At 31.5% G+C, this 25221-nt stretch overlaps 1 protein-coding gene across 1 annotated transcript in view; it reads left to right on the forward strand.

The window, feature by feature from the left end:
- LOC131952183 (uncharacterized) overlaps positions 1-25221 on the forward strand; it is a 51214-nt gene that overhangs the window by 10573 nt on the left and 15420 nt on the right. The window contains exons 18-59 of the mRNA XM_059314745.1: positions 285-469; positions 788-924; positions 1310-1431; positions 1864-2073; positions 2316-2509; positions 3041-3168; positions 3309-3427; positions 5179-5373; positions 5505-5698; positions 6227-6357; positions 6749-6852; positions 7250-7434; positions 7807-7934; positions 8234-8358; positions 8871-9068; positions 9192-9394; positions 9793-9929; positions 10310-10425; positions 10776-10964; positions 11697-11877; positions 12415-12573; positions 12935-13074; positions 13475-13591; positions 13751-14009; positions 14231-14378; positions 14971-15147; positions 15511-15628; positions 16423-16613; positions 17014-17152; positions 17653-17851; positions 18436-18546; positions 19046-19217; positions 19562-19681; positions 19829-19912; positions 20306-20502; positions 20627-20799; positions 20981-21014; positions 21195-21406; positions 21773-21890; positions 22307-22565; positions 23994-24104; positions 24456-24671. Coding sequence (XP_059170728.1) covers positions 285-469; positions 788-924; positions 1310-1431; positions 1864-2073; positions 2316-2509; positions 3041-3168; positions 3309-3427; positions 5179-5373; positions 5505-5698; positions 6227-6357; positions 6749-6852; positions 7250-7434; positions 7807-7934; positions 8234-8358; positions 8871-9068; positions 9192-9394; positions 9793-9929; positions 10310-10425; positions 10776-10964; positions 11697-11877; positions 12415-12573; positions 12935-13074; positions 13475-13591; positions 13751-14009; positions 14231-14378; positions 14971-15147; positions 15511-15628; positions 16423-16613; positions 17014-17152; positions 17653-17851; positions 18436-18546; positions 19046-19217; positions 19562-19681; positions 19829-19912; positions 20306-20502; positions 20627-20799; positions 20981-21014; positions 21195-21406; positions 21773-21890; positions 22307-22565; positions 23994-24104; positions 24456-24671 — 6635 coding nt within the window. The remainder of the gene's footprint in view (positions 1-284; positions 470-787; positions 925-1309; positions 1432-1863; positions 2074-2315; positions 2510-3040; positions 3169-3308; positions 3428-5178; positions 5374-5504; positions 5699-6226; positions 6358-6748; positions 6853-7249; positions 7435-7806; positions 7935-8233; positions 8359-8870; positions 9069-9191; positions 9395-9792; positions 9930-10309; positions 10426-10775; positions 10965-11696; positions 11878-12414; positions 12574-12934; positions 13075-13474; positions 13592-13750; positions 14010-14230; positions 14379-14970; positions 15148-15510; positions 15629-16422; positions 16614-17013; positions 17153-17652; positions 17852-18435; positions 18547-19045; positions 19218-19561; positions 19682-19828; positions 19913-20305; positions 20503-20626; positions 20800-20980; positions 21015-21194; positions 21407-21772; positions 21891-22306; positions 22566-23993; positions 24105-24455; positions 24672-25221) is intronic.

Raw genomic sequence — 25221 nt, forward strand, 5'->3', positions numbered from 1 at the left:
ATATTACCTCTAATTATAGTTTTTAAAATAAACATAAAAAAATATTTATAAGTTAGTTTAATAAATTTATACTTTGCATAATTTAACAAAATTTAAAATAAAAAAATATATTTTTTAAAATCAGTAATATACATAAGCTGCCACTTAATGAGTATTCTGTATCAGAAAGATTAAGTTAAATAATTTAAATTTGATAAGCGCTATATATAAAGAGATAAATGTTGAATTAAGATCTCTTTGAATTTGTTTTATTCATTTTAAAATAAAAATCTATTCTATTTCAGCTGACTGCCATCTGGACAGCTAATACCACTTCTCCCAACTATGAAAAGTTTATCTCCAATGTTGAAGAGTTCACAAACACCATCACTGACCTGGCAAACAAGTCACTAACTGTTAGCAATAGCCTAACTGGCAGTTTTAATTTCTCTTTGGATGCCTTCAAAAACATAGCAACAAATCCTCAACTGTAAGTTTGTTTTTCACTGCAAATCAGTAGGTTTTTTTTTTGTGTTGCATTGTCTTAGATTTTGTTTATAGCTGTTTTGAGTATTATCTGTCAATCAAATTGTTGTTAAAAACAGTTATACTTGCTATAATCTGCTCATCAGATGCAGGCACTGCTGGTGTAAAAAATAGTCACAACTGGTTAAGAAATTTAAATTAAGTTCATTTATCTTGAAGAATAATGGTTTCAATATAAGTATCATTGAGATCTAACTGTATTGTATTGTGTTTCCAGAATATAAGTGTCATTGAAATCTAAATGATTGTATTGTGTTTCCAGAATCATTAGACTGATGAAGCTGTTTGGCATTGCATTAGAGGGCCCCCTGCATCAAGCACAAGATGTTGTTCAAGCCTTGTCTGGAATCAACACCTTCGCTGTTATGCCAGTGGTCAACATATTAGATGCTTTGAAAGGTTGGCATTTAAATTTCCTTAAGGAATTTCACTCCATTTGGCTTTTAAGCAGTACAAACAGATATTTTATAAATCAATTTTTATTGCCAAAAGTTTATCTTCAAAAATAAATACTGCATTCAAGTGTAAAGGGTAAAATAAATGGAAAACCAAAAAGTAATTTTTAAAAAATTGGTGTGTAAAACTATTTGAGAATCATTTAATTTTTTTAATAATGTATATTGTTTACCGCATATATCAACATAAGAATACTCAACATTGGCTTGTTTAATTTAACACAATATTTTAAATAGTAAATTAATTTGTATTTTGAAATGAGTTATTGCATGTAAATGTATGTTAATCTATTTAAAAGTGTGTAAATGTATGTGAATGTATGCTTCAGCTAAAGGGATTACCCTACAGACAATAGCCAACAACCCTGAGACATTGCTGGAGGTTCTCTCTACACTTGTAGACATGGATGTGCAGTTCTCAGTTATGGAGACAGTTTGGTTAAAGCCACAGGTAGGGGAAAATAATGTCAAATATTTATGTTTGCTTGAAAAACTGATGTTGATTCCTCTTTATGTTGGACTAAGCTAATCTATGCCTTAACTGCTAGCCTTTCACCTATAACTCTCTTGTCTATTAGTGTTTCACAGAGGCGTAGCGAGGGGCGTGGGCGTCGACCCTAGGGGTGCCAAAGTGGGTTTGAAAAAAAAATTAAAAGCTCATTTTAGCTGCAGGTTTGAGCTATAATTATAAAAAAATATATAGGGGGGGGGGCCTCAAATTGAAAGTTTGTCCCGGGCAACGAGAGGGGTCGCTATGCCTCTGGTGTTTCAAATTCTATATATTTACATGTATTTTTATACTTTTTTGTCTGGAAATTCTTTCATTAAACAAGGATTTCTTAATTTTATGAAAATGTTATCATATTTTTTGTGTTTATTTTAGTTGAACTACTTGCTGACTCACAGAGGGAACTGTAATAACACCATGTATGAGGAAACATTGCTGACCAGAGGTGTAGCTGACTTGAAGTTACCTGTGCCATGGCAACAGGTGTACACTGTGCTCTGCCAGAGTCAAGATGCAGGTGTTATGTTGCAGAAGATGAAAGAGATGGGGCTGACCTACATACAAATTACAGTTCTATTAAATAAGGTAAAAGTTTCTTAGAAAAATTTCAAAATATCAATCAAAATGTATTGTCTGTTAGTTTACTCTGTTATGTTTTCAAAAATTACATAACAATACCTTTAGTGAAAAATTAATTAAAGTAAAATTAAAATAATGAATTGAAAATTGTAATTAAAAAAGGCTTATAATTTTAGCTATTTGATTGTTTTTAATGTTTATTAGTTTCCAAATGAGACTGATTTTGAAAATTTTCTCAACTTTCACAGATGTTCCCAGCTGACCAGGCTGAAACATTAGACCAGATGTATGACCAGAACTTTGGCTGGATAGACTTGATGTCCAGCATAGAGAGACTGACCAGTCTAGCCACACAAGCCCCAGTGAATCAGTCCCAGGTTACCAGCGTTAAGTCGGCATGGGAGGCCATTCAAGACACTGTGTTTGATAAATCACTCAACAGGTGAGTGGACAAATAATAAATCCTACAGCTATATTGTTTTAGGTAAAACAAAAACAGTGTTTTCAAGTTATTGAGTAGGGCGGCGTGGCCTAGCTGTAGAGAGCTAGACTGCTAACCTGAGAGTCTCAAGTTCGAATCCAGGTTCAAATCAGTGGAACGTCCCTGAGCCCACCCAGCTCTGATGAGTACCTAACTCACGTTAGGGAAACAAAGATGGCTGGGCATAGTGCTGACCACACTATCTCTTCATATGCCAAGGTCTCTGTAGCAGATGAACTCTACTTCCTGCCCCATGTGTCTTGGCCACAAACAGGAAATGATGAAGATGAAGTCAACACCACAATTCCAAAAATAGAATTGGCTAAACTCTTAACTGTTTTTGATGGATTGAATACTATTATATAACAGTTGACATTTTAATGTATCTAATAATGTAAAATTTAAATTTACCAAACTGTCTTAGATATTATAAATAGTTATCTAAACATGAATTATGACTAAAAGTTTGAAACTTTTAAAAATATTTTGCAGCTTGTTTTCTTATTTACAACTTCTGGAAAGTGAAACTGGGACAAGTGATGACTGGATTAAGTTTAGGCAGTTCCTTCAATTCTTCAATGCTTCTATTAGCTTTATAGATGAAAACTTATCAAAGTTTGGTAAGTTTGAATTTAAATTTAAAAAACTTTTTTTAAAATTAATTATTGATCTAGTGGATCTTGAAATCATTGAAATTTGTTAAGAAAATGCACTGTATAAACATTGTAATAAGATGTTATAACATTTGTCATATGTATAGGTCAAGGTGTAGAACTCAAGGATATTCTGCCCAACACAGATAAAGTTTCCTCCATTATTGAAGAGCTGTTTGGTGACAGTGCCGCAGAGCTGTTGGCAACAAGCATCAATCCTATTTTGGTATAAATTATTTTTTTCATTTTATTCTCTAAAACAAATTTTTCCAAATATCTGTGTATCAAAAAAGAATTTGTATTAAGAAGAAATCTATTAACATCTAAGTGTTTATTTATATGTGCAACAAAGTGATTTAAAATTCATAATGTAGTAGTAAAATGTTTTTGAAATTATATCGTAAGCATCATCTTATGAAGAGTAAACAAAAAATTCTTTAGCTGATTTTCAAGCATCACCATTTCTGTTTGATTGCCATGCAAATATTCAAATAAAACACCATATGCTAATGCCATGCATACATAAGTATAGAGTAGGATGATGATTCAGGGGAAGGGGGGTGGGAATAAAGCCCTTTACACTAAAGCAAGATGTAAACAGCTCCACTGGTTTGAATCATCCAACGCAGAGTATTTTAACAGTTAAACGTAAAAATTGATCTTTTTATCTATAATATTAGGCTGCTGGTAGTGTGTCAGTAACTATATATTTGGAACTTCTCCGTTACCAACTCAACCACTGACCCCTTATTTTGGATCAATAAAAGCACCCAGCGAATGACTTACTGCTTGTATAATGCATCACATTGTCTGTATATTAAATTTAGTTTATAGTGGCTACAGTTTTTACACTTTTGCATAATGTAAAGAAAATATTAAATATAAGCACATTGCTAAAACATATTAAACGGATCAATGTCAAATATAATTTTCGTTTAGATTCTTAGAAAAAGTGGATACATTTTAATAAAAGTAGGGTCGAAAAAAGTAATTATTTAAATTATTTAATAGTTATGCCAGGGGAGGTAATTTAAAAATAAATTCAAATAGCTAACAAAAAAAAAGTACATGTAAAATCTTATGTCCAAAAGGGCATTATTGTTGGAATAATATAATTAGCATGGATTGATAAAGTGCAAAATGTTAGGTAAAACACTGATATTTCAAATACTGCCTTTATTTATTTTATACACTGAATGTACTGTTATTTTTAAACAATAGCTGTTTAGAAGCCACTCTTAAATGTCCCCTATGTTTACTTTTATCTTTCGGTTTGTGGAAAAGCTGGGGTTTTTATAGTTGTTCACTAAATTGAATCAGGCGCATCTGTTTGCGGCCCGCGGCCCGGGCAGGTTTAGATTTTGCACTGCTAGACTGTTAGCGCTATAGGTTTGTGTTTGCTTTGCGTTGTGTTTGTGTTTTCTTTTGTGTTTCTGTGTTGCTTTTGCATTGTATTTGTGTTTTCTTTTGTGTTTGTTTGTTGTGTTTGTGTTTGCGTTGTTTTTGGGTTTATGTTTCCTTTTGTTTTTGTGCTGGCGTTGTGTTTGTTTTCGTTTGTGTTTAGTTTTGTTCTGTTCCATAGTTGATAAATTTAAAAAGATTCCCTGTGGCGGAGCAGGGGTATGCAGCTAGTATATATATATATATATATATATATATATATATATATATATATATATATATATATATAAATCAATTTTATAAAGTTCCTTTATTGAACCTTATGGTCCATGGGGCAGGTGAAGTAGAGTTCACCTGTGTCTGTGATCTCAGTATATGAAGGGATAGTGTGGTCAGACACTTTTACTTTCCCTTACGTGAGCAAGTACCCATCAGAGCTGGGTGGACTCAGAGATATTCTACTGATTTGAATCTGGATTTGAACACAAGACATTTTGGGTTAGCAGTCTAGCGCTCTACCCCTAGGTCACGCGTTGCATACAAATCAATAACATTGACATTATTTCCTGGTTACAGTTTTACCGCATCACCCTGAGAGAAGCATGGGCTGAGATGTGTGATGGCTACCACACACTTGAAGCATACTTTGACTTCCCTACTGGTACTGATGTAGCTTTAGTCCAGTCAAACCTGTGCAGGGCTGTTCTCAGCAACAGCACAAGTTTTCAGATGCTGCTTCAGCTGTTTAATGCTGGAGAGATGCTAGTAGAAGTGAGTTCAAACTTTTTTTTTTAATTTTTGCTGCCTACAGTATTTAAATTATTTATTTTTCTTCAGGTTTATTGATCATTTTAACCCACTCATTATAATTATTAAATTTTTGTAAACATGTTTATATATAGCTGGACAAACTGATCCATGGAGATTACATTGACGCAGCATTGAACACTTCAGTGTGGGAGGCTGCCTATAGTTCCATCAAACACCTTATTGATACAGCTCAAAGTCTGCAGAATGTGGACACTACAACAGGTTTAAGCTGGCTGACAACAGTGGCCGACAAGCTCAGCTCACTGCTAGGATCTGAGAGCTACAGGTCAGTCTTGTACCTATAGCCAGCTAGGTGCAGAGTATTTGAATTTTAAAATAATAAATATGATTTAAAAATTGACATAACATTGTGCTTAATTGCATTATGGTTGATAGTATTTCATGTTCTAATGAAGTCTAAAGTTCACAATAACTATTGTTGAAAAAATAATTTTAAAAAATGATTCTTAGGGCAGATGAAGTAGAGTCCATTTGTTTCTTGACCTCGGATTCTGGAGGTTTGGTGTGGTCAGCACTACGCCCAGCCCCTTTACTTTCCTCAACATGTCAGGTACCCATCAGAGTTGTGTGGACTCAGGAATATCATGTAGTCTTAAGTACAAATCCAAGAACCAATCCTGAGACCTTCAGTCGAGCTGTTGAGCACTCGACTCATATAGCACGCCACTTCACATCTATTATTGAGCTTTTATCTTTATGTTTTTTTTTATCCATGTTTGGATCAGTCTGCTAATAATCTCTCAAATAGATCTTGCTAGTATTTTCCCCTAACCACCAACTCTTGTTTTCTCAGACTAACTGGCATGTGTAACAGTTTAGTTCGGTACCTCAACAACACTGATGGTTATTATGGATCTGAGCAGTCACTCTCCATTGCAATCACTGCCCTGAATTTGGTCACAGATTTAAGTAAACTCATCCCAGGTATGTTTTCTTAGCTGTGTGGCTAATCTTAAGAGTTACACAGAATTAGCTAAGATATGTTTGGATTTAGATTTAAATTATACTATCTACTTGGTCCAACAGTATAAAATAAAAATAATTTCTCAAAGAAATTATGTGAGTGATGTATTTCTTCTTAGATTGCAAATAGATGATTTGTAATCAATTTGCTGATGACTATAGACTTTGTGTAGGAATTTATGGAAAACAGACAATATACTTTTTATTTAGTTTAAAATTCTTATGAAATAATATTTTATTTACGCAGAAATGTATACATCAAAAAAGAGTAATTAACAAATCCTTTATCTCATTGGTTGTTTACTTGATTGATATTAAAGGGTCTATAGTAATGGCCATGTATTTTCCCTAGAACTTGATGAGCTAGCATGCATCCTAGTCAGCAACAATGAAGTGAACATAGCAGGCTTGATTGACAGGATAACCTACCTAGGATTCTTTGATGACATAAAAAAGGTAACCATTCTAATCTTAATAGTTGAACTACTAACAGCTTTCATCTTACAAAATTTAAATGAGATCCCTAGGTGTGTAGTTCATTTAATGCATATGTGCTCCTTTAAAAGCTTAATGTTTAAGTTATGTAGTTAAAGAGTTTAAAGTTTTGTAATTGTTACATTTAATTATCAGCAGCATAGTACTATTGTGATTATCACTGTAATTTAAACTCCCGTTGTTTCAAAAGCTGTAATATTTATTTGTACAATAGTACATTCAGCTTTTTTTAAAAAGAAAATTTAATGTTATCATACATATGACTAGTAATGATGTAAGCCTGCATTAATTATCTGTAGAATACTTTTATATTGAAAAATATGCTTGATTCATTTCTTACTTTCAATTCATCTGTTAGACCATTGACAGCTTGTATGAGCCTTCAGGTGTTGTGGACTGTGTTGCTCCTGTGTATGACATCATGAGGCTGATGGAGAGGATAAACCACACGTTAACATACAGTGAAGTGAATGGAGGTCAGATGTCTGAATGTCTGACCATGGCTGGTGGAAACTTCAGGGACATGTTAGGATCTTTTAGCAAGTACGTTTTTAGACTTATTTTACAGGTATATCAAAATTAGTCAATTGTAGTAATTATCTTTAACGATACATTTCATTTTGGCTGTTATCCTGTACAACCCATAATCATGAGGATTTAGGTTTAATGTTAGTGCAGTATTTAGGTTTAGGATTAATTATTCTGGCATTGAAAGATGTACATAAATAAGTGTATTGATAAACAATAAGCACTATACAAAATACAGGCCTAATGAATATGTTAGTTTATACATGTGACTAAAACCTTTAAACATCAGAAAAAATGGTGTTCATTGTAGAACAATGCATCTCATTTCAAATTAAAAAATGATTGCTTACTTCTTTTATAAATATTTAATTTTTAACTTTATTGCAGGACATTAATGTTTACCAAAGATCTTCTAGGATTCATGCAAACACCACCAGTTCAAAATATGTTAGCTGATCCAAGAATAAATCCAATCATGGATTTCATCATAGATTCCATTAACTCTACTGAAAAAGGTTAGTTATTTTTTTATTATTTATTTTTAAACAAATGTTAATTTTCTCACAAGTTTCGCTTTTACTTTAAGTATTTTTCTCAATATTTTAGTTTTTTTTTTTAATGATAATTATTAAAATTTGAAAAAGAGGCTCTTTGGGTGAATATTATCACTAATAGTAGACACTAATAAAGCAAGCTGCATTTTGAATTTTAAATATTTGAATTTCCAGTGGTTTTAACGGTATTTTGAATTTTAAATATTTGACATTCCAGTGGTTTTAACGGTATTTTGAATTTTAAATATTTGACATTCCAGTGGTTTTAACCTTTGCTGATCTGCTACAAGATGGGAGCATTGCATCAGATTTTCTTATCAACAAACAGGGTATTCCTAGCTCCATTGCTGATGCGTTTTTGAATGCCACTGTCAGCAAGGACTGGGTATGATTGAAAATTTTACTCAGTTATTTTATTTATTTTTCAAAAGCTTTATTGAACTTCACTTAACCAACAGTTTTTAATTATAAAGTTTAAAAAAGTGAACTAAAATTTGTAAAAGAATAAACAAAAACTAAATAAAACACTTCGTTCATTGTTCCCCTAATTATGAAGCCTTATGTTTTTAATGTGTAATGTAAAGTTCTTAAGGTAGATCTTTGTTTTCATTTTATTTTTTTCTTAATGCAACATACATCGACCTTTTTATTCACATAAAAACTATTTATATGCTCCTCTTGTCAGGGATGTTAAACAATCACTTTTACCAAAGTAAAATTTAGCAATGATCTAATTGAATTAACAAACTGTTTGTTTTAATAAATAAAAATAATTTAATTTTTTTAAATGAGTAAAAAATAACAAATCTTCTTAATGAAGTTAAAATAATAAATGATGTATCTCAATAAACTAAAAAAAATGCCTTAATAAAAGAAAATATTACTTATTTTCCCCAGATTCACTTTCTTCACAACCCTGTGAACATCATCAGCGAGTACCTGTGCTCAGTGCCCAAGCTGTCCGACATCATCAGCCTCTCACCTGGCTCTAGCGCCACCATCAGTAACATCAGCAGGGCCTTGTGCCACCTGTCTGCCACAGAGATTGCTGGATTTCTACAGAACTTTTCTCAGCCCATCAACAACATCAACAATGTATGTTAAAATATATCATCAATTTAAAAAAAAGTTACTTGGGAATTATTTTTTATCAAACCTGATTTAAAATTTAAATTCATATCCCAATAACTAATTTAACTATGCATTTTTTCTATACAGATGGCATCAAGTAAGGACAACCAAGTCATGGACGTAATTACAGAAATTGTTCCAGAGATTGCGGACATCTTTTTAAAGTTTTCAGATGTCATCGGCTTGTCAGTGAACTTTTTCTCCTACTTCAATATGGATCTTCTCAAACGAAATGTTTTTTCTATTGACAAGCTTTTGCTGAGTGATACTATTAGTAGCTTGGCTAACAGGCAAGTACATTAAAAACAAATTTTTTTATTTCTTTAAAGTTCTTAAATTAAATTGACTCTCACACACACTCATACTTTTAAATAGTTATAGTTTCATTGATAATTAGTTCTATGTTTCTATAACCTTTAGCATATTATTATTCTTAACTATTTTTATTACCATTTATTTTGATTTCTCTATATTTTTGCTTACAACTATCAATTTTTTTTTTGCTTTCAGAGAATCGTAAATGTGTATTGTGTCCATTATTTTCTACTACTGTAGAGATATTTGTAGTTAGTTCATATTCTATGTTGTTTTTTTTTTTATTTTACTGAAATCATTTGAAATTTTTTAGTTGTTTTGCTACAGTTGTTTTCTAGTCATTTTGCATAATAACTTTTCTTATGTTGAACAGCTTCCAAAAGATAATGGATGGCCTAAAAAACATCATACCAAAAACTCCAGACACAGAAAATGTCTTAAAAGATGTGCAAGTGGTTTTAAACGGCGTATTTGGACTGGACATAGTCAGAATTGCATTACTGCAACAAAGTAATTACTTGTGTTGTTTGTTAATTTAATTAGTCTAACTAATTTACTGACTCTATTTTGCAATCTAATTCATTTTCACAAAGTGTTATTGTATCAAAGGTTTCTAACCATATATAATAAATGCTTATTTTGTTTTAAGGTTTTACTTTAAAAACATTAATTTGTATTTTTATTTAAAGTTAATTCATGTGAAATTCTTTATTAACTTTTTTTAGGCCTTACAGTTCACTTCAATAACTAGCTCATAAAAAACAAACTAAATAAAATTTGGGCCTACATAATGATCCTAGGAACAGAAAAATTCAGTAGCACAATATTCTTTGAATAATAGACTAGTATTACTTAACTCACATACTGACAAATTTATTTTTTAAACCTAGCTCATGTCAAGGAACTGCTGAATGACCCTCAGGCTGTTGAAAGTTACCTGAAAACGCTAGGGTTTAGTGAAGATATCATACAAGCCTTGCTAGATGCTGTATATTCATCGCGAGTGGTAAGTATTTGTTAAATTAAGTGGTCAAAACTAATGTTATATTCAATAATACTTGATTATTTTATGTTGATAATAATCTTTTAAAAACATAAAAAGATAACTAGAATAATATGTCCTGCTTACGTGATGGAAGTAAAATATGTTTTAAAAATATAAATCTATCATTCATTAGATCTAATTTTTATTTTCATTTTTAAAATAACAATGACACCATAAATTGAATATTTTATAAACAAATCATGCCTGTTAGAAAATTGTTCTTTTACATTTATTAAACTCTACTTGTTCTTTATTGTTTTTTTGTAATATTTTTGACATTATAAGGATTTGTTCTAAATCTTTATTTCTAGCTGTTCAACCTAGTTAGCAAACCAGCCCATTCTTGTGTGGATGTGCTGAGCATGCTTATCTTTGTAAACAGCACTGTGGAAGACAAACAGAGCATTGTTACCTCCCTTTGTCGGCTAAACACAACACAGATACAAGAGCTTGTGGCTCGACTCATACCAGAGGTTAATGCTGGGGATCTTATATCAAAGGTGAGTTTGTGAGCTTAAGGTTAAAGGTGATCTTGTATCAAAGGTGAGTTTGTGAGCTTAAGGTTAAAGGTGATCTTATATCAAAGGTAAGTTTGTGAGCTTAAGGTTAAAGGTGATCTTGTATCAAAGGTGAGCTTGTGAGCTTAAGGTTAAAGGTGATCTTATATCAAAGGTGAGTTTGTGAGCTTAAGGTTAAAGGTGATCTTGTATCAAAGGTGAGCTTGTGAGCTTAAGGTTAAAGGTGATCTTATATCAAAGGTGAGTTTGTGAGCTTAAGGTTAAAGGTGATCTTGTATCAAAGGTGAGTTTGTGAGCTTAAGGTTAAAGGTGATCTTGTATCAAAGGTGAGCTTGTGAGCTTAAGGTTAAAGTGATATTGTATCAAAGGTGAGCTTGCGAGCTTAAGGTTAAATGTGATCTTATATCAAAGGGTGTTGTGAACTTAACATAGGGTGAAAGCTAGTCAAAGGTGTGTTTGTATGCTTAACATGAGTTCAATAGTCATCTTGCAACAATAGTGAGTTAATGGCCTTAAAATAGGATTAAAGATAATCTTATATTCAAATAAAACACCATATGCTAATGTTTTTTTAATAAACTTATTCATCCCATATTGATAGATTAGCTCCCTTTTTTTTAAAAAAATATTTTTTTTTCTTTCTATGTCTTGGTTTTCTAATAAGGATCAAGAAACCTTAATTGTATTTTATCCAACTAATGCCGTTTCTTTTAGTATGTGAACAACACAGGCAACTTCATCTTAGAGTCAGTCAACATGACCAGTGCCCAGTTGAAAAGTATGGTCACTCAGGTGGACAAGGGCCTGTCTAACCTACAGAAGGCTTCCACCATCCTACAGGAGAACAGCAACAGCAAAATGATGATGAACATCTTCACTAATGCCACGGCCAGTGGTGAGTCGGGGTTGGATGGTGTGTTCAGTGTTAGGAACAAAGGCCAATGTCTTCTAAGATGTATTACTTTGCTAAGGCTGTTAAACAATAAAGATCTCACTTTATTAAGAAATTTTAAATAATCAAATTATTACTATTATTATTTTTTTTTAATGTAATTTTTTACTCTCATAAAAAAATCCTGACTATCATTGAGTTGCTACTGTCATTAATGTTTAACTTTCAATATTTACTTTTAAAACAGTCATTAATTTAACTATAATTTGTTAACTGATTCCATTGTTAAATTATTCTCATTTAATATTACACTCATTTATTTATTAGCAAAACATTATTACTGTAATTATCTTATTACTCTGGTTAATTTATTGCTTTCATTCTTTTTTGAGTTAATTACTATATTATTCTCATTAACATTTACTCTTAATTGTATGACTTTTATAAATATTACATACTCATGTATAAATAAGAAAATATCTATTTTAACATTAGATTTTAACATTAGGTTAACGAGAAATGAAATATTTTTCTATTTAGCCTCTACTAATCTTGATAAGATGGCCACAAGAATCTGTGGCAGGGACCTGGCCAGTATTCTCTCATTCCCCAGCAACCCTGCCTTTGCCCTGTCTGCAGGTAGTGGCATTGAGGAGCAACTGGAACAAGGAACTGGCGACCAAGAAACAGATCTTCCAAGTAGGTTCTGCCAAATTTTGCTTTTTTAAAACAAAGAATATTAATATAATTAACCCAGTGGTAACTGTTGCACAATGAACTTTAACCTGTGGTTAAATTTTACTAGCCAGTAATAATGAATATGTTAAAGTTACCTTACAACAAGCAATTTAGTTAATAATTTTTTTGTAATATTGATATTCTTACTAATAATTAGGAAGTTTAGTTTTTTTTTATCTAAAAGAACTAGATCATTAGTTAGATCTTTTTATTGACATTTTTTTGCTTATTTGGTTTCCTTTTTCATTTTATTTAAAAAAATTTAAAACATGAGTTGAAAATTTTTCAATGATTTTATAATTTTCTAAATTTTTCTTTTCAGATGAATTTTGTTTGTCGTTTTATCAAGTCATACGTGAGTCAAGTTTAGGCAGTCTAATATGGGCTTATGTCAAACCAATTCTCAGGGGGAAAATCCTCTACACTCCTGACAACCCAGCTACCAGAGCTATTCTAGCTAAAGTAGGTTTTACAGTTGTTTTATATTGTTTTCTTTTGTTTTAGATAGAAGTAATGGTCAGATAACTAAGTTCTTTTAGGAAAAAACTGCAAACTGGAATTAAAATTAAAAAGTAGGCCTACCTCAATTGTTTTCCAAACAAACAAAATATTTGAAATACAGAACATATAATATTTTTTTACATCACAAGAAAAAAACTGAACTGTTTCACTTTTCACTACTAGAAAGCAAAATTTGCTTAGGTTAAAAAATAATTATTCATTATTGATTTTAGCAAGTAGATGTATTGTCTATACCTATTAGGAGTCAAAACAGACTTTTTTATATTTATTTCATATGTAGATTTTTTTTATTTTAAGTAAATATCTCTGAATTTTCATTAATAATTATAATCTGTTTCAGGCCAATAAAACATTCTCTGATATTGAAGAGCTCAATAGAATCTCTAAACTTTGGGCTACAAAGGCTGATGGTCTGCAATCCTTGCTTGACTTGGCCAACGATACAGAAGATTTGAGGGTAAGAAATTTCTGCTTACCAAAAGCATCTCAGTTAAACACATAAAGCTTAATGGAAAGTTAAGTGCAAGTAGTTACAACTTTTATAGTTATTAAATTTCACTTCCAAATATGCATCATGATCTCTACCAATTTTATTTGCAAATTATTTTTTACCCAGCATGCAATGGACAACGACTTCATCAAAAGCATAGTGGAGGCCTCTTCAGGATTAACATCAGCAGCCTTGACCTCCAGCTTAGATGCCCTTCAGAGCAACAGCATTGACGCCAGCCAACTGAATGCCTTGAAAACGGCTGCTGAGGTGATCTCAAACTATTCCTCTTGTATTCTGACCAACAGGTTTCAACCTGTAGCTTCAGAGCAGGAGCTGGAGGAGCAGGCTTTCAGACTCAGCCAGACAAGAAACTACTTAGCTGGTACTTTATATTTATTCTATTTTTTTTGTTCTAATTTTTTAAATTTAAATTATATTTGATTTTTTCTGAAGAAGATTATTACTTTTTTTTTCCAATTTTGATATGAAATAATGCAATATAATCTAAGGCAATCTTTAGTGTTTTGCAGTTAAAGTTGTTTTTTTTTTGATTATGTGCATGTAAAACTGCTCCTCAAATATAAATAATTTATTTTTTGATAGGAATTGTTTTTCTAAATTTGAATGAAACCGACACCACACAGGGTCGAAAGCGAAGACAGGCAGGAGACATACACATCACAAAACATGTGGCCTACAAAATTAGGATGGACGTTGACAATGTTATGGACACAAACTTCATTAAATCTTAGTGAGTTTCATTTCATTAATCTGTAACAGAACATTTGAACAAAGAATTCTAAGTTGCTAAAAAGCCCTTCAGTTATATTAAATATACATATGTAAACTGCATTAACACCCTTTTTAAGGTAATTAAGTATTTATCTGTAATTTCACATGATGTTTCAGTATTTTTTTTATGTAAAAAGTATAATATTATCAACTGAAATGATATAATTTGTATTATGTAAAAATGTAAAATGTAGTTTAGAATTTGTAAGATTTGTTCTGTAAACTGTATTAATGTCATTTATTGTCTGTGTATATATATATATATATATATATATATATATATATATATATATATATATATATATATATATATATATATATATATATATATATATATATATATATATATATATATATATATATATATATATATATATATATATATATATATATATATATATATATATATATATATATATATATATTGTACACACATTTTGATAAACTGGTTACATTCTTATACTGTAAAATATTTAGTAATCGGAATGCTTATTACTAACTTTTATTATAGGCCTAAAATAATTATATCATACATTTGTCATTTTGTTTAGTATTTGGAAGATGGCGGCAGAGTCCAACTTCATTGAAGACTTGCGCTACCTGCGAGGTTTCATCTACCTTCAAGATATCATTGACAAGGCCATAATTGATACACATAAAGACCAGTCAGTGACCACACCTGGTTTTAACATTAAGCAAATGCCATACCCTTGCCACCATGAAGACAAGTAAGTCATCAAAAAGTTAAATAACCATTTATAAACATTAACATAGACAATTTATCAAAGAACATATCCGGAAATGACTTTGCCTTACTGTTTAATACATTTTTAACTTTAATTAAGCTCGAAATAAAAGGAAATAATATTCAAGCTTTATCATAACTTTTTAGTTGAATAATGTTTTTTTTTTAATTCAATGATCGTCACTTCTGTCTTCTTTATCACTGTAAATAATTATTGTAACTTACCTTTTTGGTATTTTGACTTACTCATTTGGGGGCTTTCTAATATTATTAATAGCTGTAGCGAACAAGTAAGAAAATACATGAACTTAATCCATAAATGATTCTAATTAATTTTTCCCCTTAGCTTTATCGTGATGCTCGGTGCCTACATGATCCCTGTGGTGATGACATTTGTCTTTATCACATCCATTGGTGTGGCCACACATAACCTAGTGTGTGACAGAGAGAATGGACAAGAGGAGGTAATACATCTTTTTTTATTTTGTCTCATACTTTTATCTTGTTAATTTATTCACACTTACTCCTCATAAGGTTCTTATTTCAAACTATATGGGTGTTACTCATTTAAAAGCCTTAAACCATAGACTGTAGTGTCATTAAGAGAAAAGAATTAATAGCCATAATGTTTATTGACTATCTAGAGCAGTAGATCTAGACCTTTTTGGAGTTACCAAACCCCACCAGTTTCATAAGCGCTTTATCCAAACCCTTCTTAATATTTCTATCATCCACGCTGACAAAATCTGATCATGAATCATATGAGTCTGGTGTGAGTCTTGACCTCTGCCGAACCCCTGAGACTGACTCACCGAACCACTGTCCTGTGTTTCTATCAAACACATGACAGTAACCACTGATCTAGAGTCATTCCCATGAAATGAAGTCAAGATTTCTGGTTAAATTATTTAATTTAAAAGAGTGCATTAGGTAGCATTGTATATGGAACTCATTGTTGTTAAAGTTGTTAAACTTTTTAATGGTGAGAACTAAGGTTAAGGATAAGTCTAGTGGGATAGCATTATGTTTTAACATTATAAACAATAACTTCTGAATAGTGAGTAACAATAACACTATAATGGAATAAACTAAAAAACTGCAAATGATGCTACTTTTATTAGCATTAGTTTTACTCTAAGTATTCAGAATCAACCTCATTGACTTTGAAGGTAAACAGTTATTTTTATTTCTTATAATAATGTTGGTTTGTTCTACAATAAATTTAATCAAACGTGATGTTTATTTTTTTTTTCTTCAGAACCTACGTGTCATGGGAATGATAAGCGGCTTAAATTTCCTAGCCTGGCTAGCCAGCACCATGGTCCTGTTGACCGTAGTGTGTGTGGTGATCGCCATCATGCTCTACTACACCAACATCTTTATCTACAGCAACATGCTCATCATATTCTTGTACCTGGTGGATTTCTGCTTCAGTTCTGTCATGCTGCTGTATGTGGGCCCTTTAGCTACTCACACATTTCATTTATTTTATTCGTTGTGTTCACAATTAGGCTTTAATTAGTTAAGGATGAATGGATGTACATGTGTGTATACACATTCATATGTACCTATGTTTATGCTGCTATATTCCACATCATTATATATTACTTTTTTTTTACATCTTTTTTTTTTACTTTCTAAGCATTATTAAGTGTTATTGCTATTTGTCTTTGTGGGGTGGATATTAAAAAAATGAAAAAAAATAGCTGTCATTACATAGTATTGAATTTTCAATGCTGACAATTAAACTATTTTAAAAGAAAATATGTATTCTAATGATAATTAAAAGGCTGATGCTGAATACCCTTATCTGCCTGATAAAATATTATACTCTTTGTTTTTTCTCTAGGTATTTGGTCTCCTCATTCTTCACTAGAACTACCATGGCCATTTTATTTGTTATGGTATTCTTTATGATTGCATACATACCATATGTCATCGTGATTGGACTTGGTTTGACCATGACCTACTGGCAAAAAATGCTGACAGTGAGTAACATAGACCTTAGCACACTTTTTGGGAGAAAAAAACTCCTGAAATTTCACTTTATTATGCACATGCAAATTTTCCTTTTAAAAATTTCACATTTGTAAAACATTTGAAAATTTTACCTTAGTAATAAAAAAAAACTACAAATGTTACATTTTGAATACTCTCCTGTTTACTAAATATTTCTTTTATCTTGAATGTTACTGTTCTATAAATAATCATACATGATTCTTTATTTATAAATCATGGCATGATTTTTCAGTGCTATAAAAAATAAAAACATTTATTTTTAAGGCTTTAATTTCTTTATTTAAAAAAAAAAGGATTTCTCATGTATAATAAAAACAATATATAAGATATATAAGACCCCAAAAACATGGTATTATATTGATTAATAACCTTGACTAATTTATTATCGCAATGAGGTTGTTGATGAATAAAACCTGCAGAATTATGTTGTACTGATGTAATAAATATTTTTCCACATTTCTTTAACCAGAGCTTTGCATCAACCACAGCTTTTTGCTTTGGATCTCTAAGATTATCTTACTTAGAGGAAAATGGCATTGGAGTCCAGTGGTCAAATGTGAATGAGTATTATGGCACAGACCTCACCATGTCCTGGTCATGCTATATGATGTTGATTGACAGCGCCATCTACTTCCTCATTGGCTGGTATGTCCGCAATGTCATGCCAGGTAAGACAATCAGTTCATATTTTTAAAATTATTGAAGGGAGCATGTAAATATTATGTTGCATGATAAGTGAATGCTAGGGGTTTATTATTTTGTTATCTCTTGTGTTATAACAGGAAGGGTGGGGGTGGTCGTATAAAGCAATTTTTTTTTAACTGTCCTTGTGTTTAATTTGTTCTTAATTTTGCTAAATGTTTGCCGTTTAGAGTGTGTAGGCTGATGTAATGGGCTTATACTTATTTTTATTTTGACACAAATCAAGAATTTACATCTGTTTTAAATGAAGATATTTGTGATGATTTTCTCTAGTGTAATGTAATTGCCATAATTAATTTTTAAAAATTATGTTGTTTGTAAAAATGTCATATAATATGAGGGATATTGGTCAATGGTAATGTTTAAAAATTAGATTATATATCTAGCAAGTAATGAGTAAAAAAATGTGTATTTAAGAATTTATAATCAGTTTATGAAAAATTGAATCACAAACTTTTTTTTTCAAACTAAACTTTATTTCCGCTATTGAGTAGAAATCTTTTGCTCAATTTTTAAAGCTCTTATTTCTATTACTTTTATTTCATCACAGGACAATATGGCATACCTCAACCTTTCTACTTCCCATTCCTGCCATCCTATTGGTTTGGCTGTACACAACCAACAAAAGCAATCAGTCAAGATGCAGGATCTTATCAGCCAGGTTTGTATCTGACTAGCTCCGTACAATTTTATCTGTAAAACAAAACAAAAAACAAGGTATTTTAAATATCCTTTTGAACTTGGGGTCCATTTAGCAGATGAAGTAAAGTTCACTTGTCTCTGTGATTCTGCAAATGGAGGGAAATTATACCCAGCCCACTTAGTTTCCTTATCGAGAGTCAAATACACATTAGAACTAAGTGAACTTTAGGGATTTCCTTTGGGCTTTAGCCCAAGAACAGAACTCAAGTCTTTTGATTTGACTTTCAACCAATCTACCATACAAATTTGCCATCCCATAATTGGACCTGTACCAGCAACAATTCCATTTGATTTCTTGTACATGTTTAGCAAAATTTTATACTTTTAAAACTTGCTTATTAAAAATATGTGAATAAATTATTTGTAGAACATCCAAATTATTGTGTGAAGTAGGCCTACCAGTTAAAGTAAAAATACCTTCAACAATGTTACCAATGTAACCTATATGTATTGTGCAGGGCCACTGTTTGAAGCTCCTCCAGTTGGCTTCAATGTGGGGATATCTATTGTAAACCTGTGTAAAACCTACAGTAACAAGAAGCAAGCCCTGAGGAACCTGTCCTTGAATATGTACGAAAATCAAATCACTACACTGCTGGGGCACAATGGAGCAGCCAAGACAACCACAATGTAAGATTTTATTCTTTATAAATATTGTTTTGTTTCATAAGTATTAATGCTATATTAAGAAGGAATTTGTGAATGTTAATATTTTACATTTACAGTTACTTCCCTTTTATACATAACAGTTTCTTCCCCTTAACATTATATTTATATCCCCTTTGCTTGTAGTAGTTGTTATCCTTGTAGAATCCTTGTTCCCCTTGAGCTGTAACAGTTATTTTCTCTTTCCTAATGCATTACACAAATTCTATCTTTAATGACAGAGTTAAATTACTTTTTTTTTTAATGTGTGTTCAGTACAAAACATTATTTTGCCAATGCATGACAAATGATGTTAAATCATTTTTTAGGAAATTGATCTGTGGTGTCTTAAAACCAACATCTGGAGAAGTTTTGATCAATGGTAAAAAAACAGGATGCTTTTCCAGCAGCCTTGGAGTGTGCCCTCAACAAAATGCATTGTTTCTTCAGTAGGTTTTATTTTAATATCCTTCTAATAGATTAGGCCTACATTAATGATATTACATTTCAATTGTATTACTTAGTTTTTGTTTTAAATGTAGGTACTTTGTTAAATGAACACTGATAGTAAACAAAATTTGTTCCATTATAAACAGCATGACAGTTAGAGAACACATGAGCTTCTATGCTGGAATAAAAGGCTCCAAAAACAAAATTGAAACTCTTAAAGAAACTCGAAGGTAATAGTTGAATGAATCTAATTATTTTAATTAATTTCATATGATTAATTAAAAATGTAAGGATTAAGAGGTTATAGTTTTTAGCTTAATCTAACAATTTTCATAAAAGAATTTGGTGAATATTTCCTTATTAAAGAACTCCATATTGTAAATTTTAAAGTAATTTTGACTTTTAAAAAAATCACTGCTCATGACAATTTTTTTATATTTATTTATGTATAGGTAGCATTGCTTATTGTTAAAAATGATGGTTTCAAAATGTTTTCAAAAGTAAAATAAAATAAAGTTTTGACATCTATATGTATATTGTGGTTGAATCATTGCCAATTAATTTACTTTCCTGATTCAAAATTTAAAACTAATTAGCTCTGACATTTCCCACAAATTAATTAGTCTGCTACAAGACGTGGATCTCTGGCATGCAAGAAATGTTACAGCTAGAAACTTGTCTTACGGTATGAAAAGACGTCTGTGTGTCGCTCTGGCTTTTGTCGGTGGCTCCAAGACTGTTATCCTAGACGAACCAACAAGTGGGGTTGACCCTCATGCACGTAAACACATTTGGAACCTGATCACAAAGAACCGGCCAGGTATTTTTTCTCAAATACAGCCAAATTTTTTTTTAACTAAAAGAATCCAAAATTATTAAAACTAGTCAGATAGTTTTAAATATTTAAAATCTAGATAAAAAAATTTCTTGTTAAAAAAATGTAGGGCGAACTATTCTCTTATCAACACATCACCTGGACGAGGCTGATTTCCTGAGTGATAGGATCGCAGTCATGCACCAAGGAAGACTCTTGTCATGCGGATCACCATCTTTCTTGAAGTGGTCAGTTGGGGAGGGATTCAACCTAACCCTGGTTAAGAAAGCTAATGTCTCAATGGTGAGTTCAACATAGGCTGATTAAACGTTATGAAAATGTAAAGTATTCTACATCATATTCAATTAAAAAGTCAAATACACATCTATATTGTTTTCAGAATTTCAATGTTGTATTAGAAACTTTCACACAAATATTGGATGATATGATTTTAAAATGTGATTATTATTTGATTACTTTACAGATTGAAGGAGCTCAACCAGAAATGAATGAGCAAAGTATGTATTAGTGGCAGCCTTTAAACAGATTATTACTGAATCCAAACATTGACTCATAAAATCTGTTTGACAAATAATATATATGACTGTTTTTGTTTTCATAGAACATAGCAATTAGTCATCTAAAAACAAACATTAATTATAGCAATATGGTGTAAGTATGTGTGTTTTCATATACAGGTGCCCACAACTCAGTGGTCCTCACATTCATCCAGTCCATGTGCCCCAAGGCATCTTTGATAGAACAGATTGGAAGTGAGCTCACCTTCAATCTGCCCAGGGACCCCACCAGCATGCAAGTGCCATTTGATGAGTTCTTCAGGAAGCTGGACTTGAACTTAAACCAACTGAATGTAGAAAGCTATGGGCTCTCAGACACAACTTTAGAAGATGTAAGTCTCATATAAAAAAACTTTCTAGTTTATAAGGGCTTAACGAGTTAGATCACTTTTTAAAATCGATGCTCCTAAGCAAACTAGAATACAACAGAATAAAGAATACAATTATTCTCTCATCTAGCCTAATTGAGTGATATCGCATATCATTATTAACTATAATTATCTTGAGCAAAGATAAAAAAAACTTAACAGTCTAGCACTCTACCGCTAGATCACACCATACCATAACACTTATATGCCAAGGTCATTAATAATATTAAATGAATACTAATTCTTCTACATCATTCATTACTTGTCCTGTCTAATAGGGTTTTATTCAATTTATTGAACAAAATATTTGAAGTTCAATTTGCTTTGCAGGTGTTTTTCAAGCTGACTGAAGAGGCAGACAGTGCTAACCAATCAAATGTCTCAAGTCCTGCTATAATCTCCAAGCACAGAAGATCACCTTTAGAGTTTGATGATCTTGATGACATAGGTACTTTCTTCTTTACTGAAGTAATTTTAAAATAAGTGTATCATGAATTCAAAAAAATTAAATCACAATATAGATAGTAATGTAAAGTAAAATATATGTACTAAATTAAGTCTTGCTAATATTGCAAATGAGGTTCATATGACCTAACATATGATAACAAGGGTAGGATTTAAATTTACAAAAAGAAGTTAAAAATTATGTATTAGTTTTTAAAAACATATTAAATAAATTATAAATACATTTTATGATGTAAGAAAAAACATTAGTTTTTTAATTTTATTAACATGTACAAAAGGCATTTCCTTCTTTGTAATCTATAGGCCTGTTTGTATTGTAAGTATAATGTATTCTGTGTTTGTATTAATATACATTTTTCTATTCTGTACATTTATTAATGTAGCCTTCTTTACTTGTAGGAAACTCAACAGAATCAGTAAGCAAACAGGAAAGGCTGACTGGGTTATCCTTACTGTTTACCCAGATGGCAGCACTGTTGATCAAACGCCTGCACCATTACCGCAGAAACTGGCGAATTCTGGTGTCTGCCCTTCTCCTGCCCATAATATTTCTAGTCTTTGGATTAGGGTTTGCCTCAGTGAGACTTGATGAAAGTAACATGAAGGCACTTGTTCTAGATGCCTCCATGTACGGACCTGACAGCTATGCCTTTTTCCAGTAAGTCAGGCTCTTGCAACATTTCTTAAAGAATTTTTTTAATCTTACAAGTTGGGCTCTCTGCTTTCTTATGACAGCAAGATATATTATATTTTAAACATATTGAACAAATGTTTATATATATAAATATATATATATAATAGTTTCGCTGTCTGTCTATCTATCTATCTGTGTATCTATCTATCTATCTATGTATCTGACAAGAACGCTATAGAGAAAACACAAGCAAAATCAAAAACTTTCATAGTAAAACGACAGACAGTACGGCCTAATTAATGTGTCTAATCTTTAAAGTGTTTTGCGTGAAGAGTTTCTTTCAAGCATCTCAACGAGTAGGGGCAAAGCCCCACTCCTGGTAGATCGTCTACGCCGACCCCCCCCCCCCCCTCAAATAAATGAAGCCATCGAGACTCCATAATAAAAATACTGACATTCGGGCCTAATTTATGTGTATAATGTTATAAGTGTTTTGTGTGAAGAGTTTCTCTTCTGGTATATATATATATATTTATATCTATATATAAATATATATATAGGCATATATATAGGCATATATATATATATATATATATATATATATCTATAATAATAGTTTCGCTGTCTTGTCTGACAAGAACGCTCTGTCTGACAAGAATGCTCTAGAGAAAACACAAGCAATTTAAAAACATGCACAGTAATTCGAAAAACGAAATATGACGTCGACACATTTAGCGTAGAGTAGAACATAATCTCAAACCAGAGAGTGCACACAGTAATGTAATGACGTCATTGATTCTCGCGTAAACATTGAAAAAAAGGAAATGTTGTCTAATCTAAATGGTTTGCGTGAAGAGTTTCTTGCATACAATTCTTCGGGTAGGGGCGAAGCCCCACCCCCCGCGTAAGAACGTCTGAGCCCCCCCCCCCCCCCCTCCCCAACTCAAAAGAAATTTCCTCATCGATACTCTATAATAAAATTACAGCCTAATTAATGTGTCTAATCTAAAAAGTGGTTTTCTTGCAATGGGACGTTAGACATGTTTTTTTTTGGGGGGGGGGGGGGGGGGGTGGAGGGGTGGGGGGGGGTGGTGTGTAGGGGTGGGGAGGGGGGTGGGGGTGGTGTGTGGGGGGGTGGGTTGGTTTTACTTTAGAGAAAAGAGACAGCACTATCAGCCTAGCGCCCGTTGTACCCTTCCTCAACGGGCCATTTTTCTCGTGTATATATATATATATATATATATATATTTATTTATATCTATATATAAATATATATATAGGCATATATATATATATATATATATATATATATATAACTAGCAGGAAATTTTTTTGCTTAATACAAAAACTTAAAAGATGTAATAGAATTTAGCATAATATTTATTTCCGTATATTGTTTATTTTTATTTTTTTATTTAACAAACAAATAATATTTATTGCAAATATTGATAGGGACTCTGTGAAGAATAACATATCCAAAAGATTTGTCCAAACACTGACCAACACTGAAGTTGGATTTGGTACTGCATGTATGAAAGATGACCTGTCTCGTAAATTCTTTGAGTAAGTTTTAAAATTCTTTTATTATTTAATGCAGAAACCACCAGTTGTTTTGATCATGATTGAAAAATGTTGAATCATAATTAGGTTTTATTGTAGAATTACACTCTAAATAATATGTCATTTGTTTAGATCCCTAAAATAAGTGTCCAGTAAGATTGTATCTGGATTTAGGTTGAATTATTAAAATTAAAACCAATTTTTTTTAAAAATTAGCTTTGTAACATTTGTGTTAGATATTTTAGAAAAATTGATGAGAAAAATGTGTTAGTGTTAAAAATCAATGTTCACAGTTTGGTTTAAAATCAAAGTTGTGTCCGTGCACCAGACTAATGTTAAAATTTAACCCCCCAGTGAAGACAAATGTGCATCCCCGTCTCCTTGGTACAACTACACAAAGCCTATGTTTATGGTGGGATGTAGGAACGCCCATCAGATATTCACCAAAATGCCTCTCCCGTACGTCATCAATGAGAGACGTATGCCACCTGGTGAATACCTCCAGGACCTCAGCCAGTGGAACATACTCTCTTACCTACTGAGGACATTTGATGAATACAAAGAGCACAGGTAAAAAAAAAATATGGCACTTCTTAAGAAAGCTATTTCCCTATAATTACATTTATACTGTAAGGCTATTTTGGGATAGGATTATGGTTTAAGATTCAAGAAATCATTAAAAAAAACAATTATAAGTATAAAAAAAACAACATTAAAATCTTTATAAACTTTGATAATTTTATATTATTTTCTTATCTTAAAACAATAAAATGTGACATTTTTTTTTGTTTTCGGAAAATGGTCTTTGCATTGTCTTTTTATTACTTAATATTATCAGCATATTGTTCAATATGATCAATTGTACAACAGTTTTTATTCCAAGAAGTAAAATAATTTAGCATAGAGAATTTTTTGTTCTTTGTTTAAAAATACTTTACCTCTCTTGTTTTGAATTCTGTGTTTAAGGGTTGTACTAGAATCAGGGCATACAAGATCTCCTATTGATCTTGTTATTTTCTGATAACAGGCAGTCATGTTTCCACACAATAACCCATAAGCCTTTGTTCCGTCTGCAACCTACAGACACACACTCCATTTGATCTTTAAAGTTTAGATGGAA

The sequence above is a fragment of the Physella acuta genome, unplaced genomic scaffold, assembly GCF_028476545.2.
Source record: "Physella acuta isolate Inbredline_101_S28 unplaced genomic scaffold, ASM2847654v3 ptg000857l, whole genome shotgun sequence".
In the NCBI taxonomy this organism is placed as follows: Eukaryota; Metazoa; Mollusca; class Gastropoda; family Physidae; genus Physella; species Physella acuta.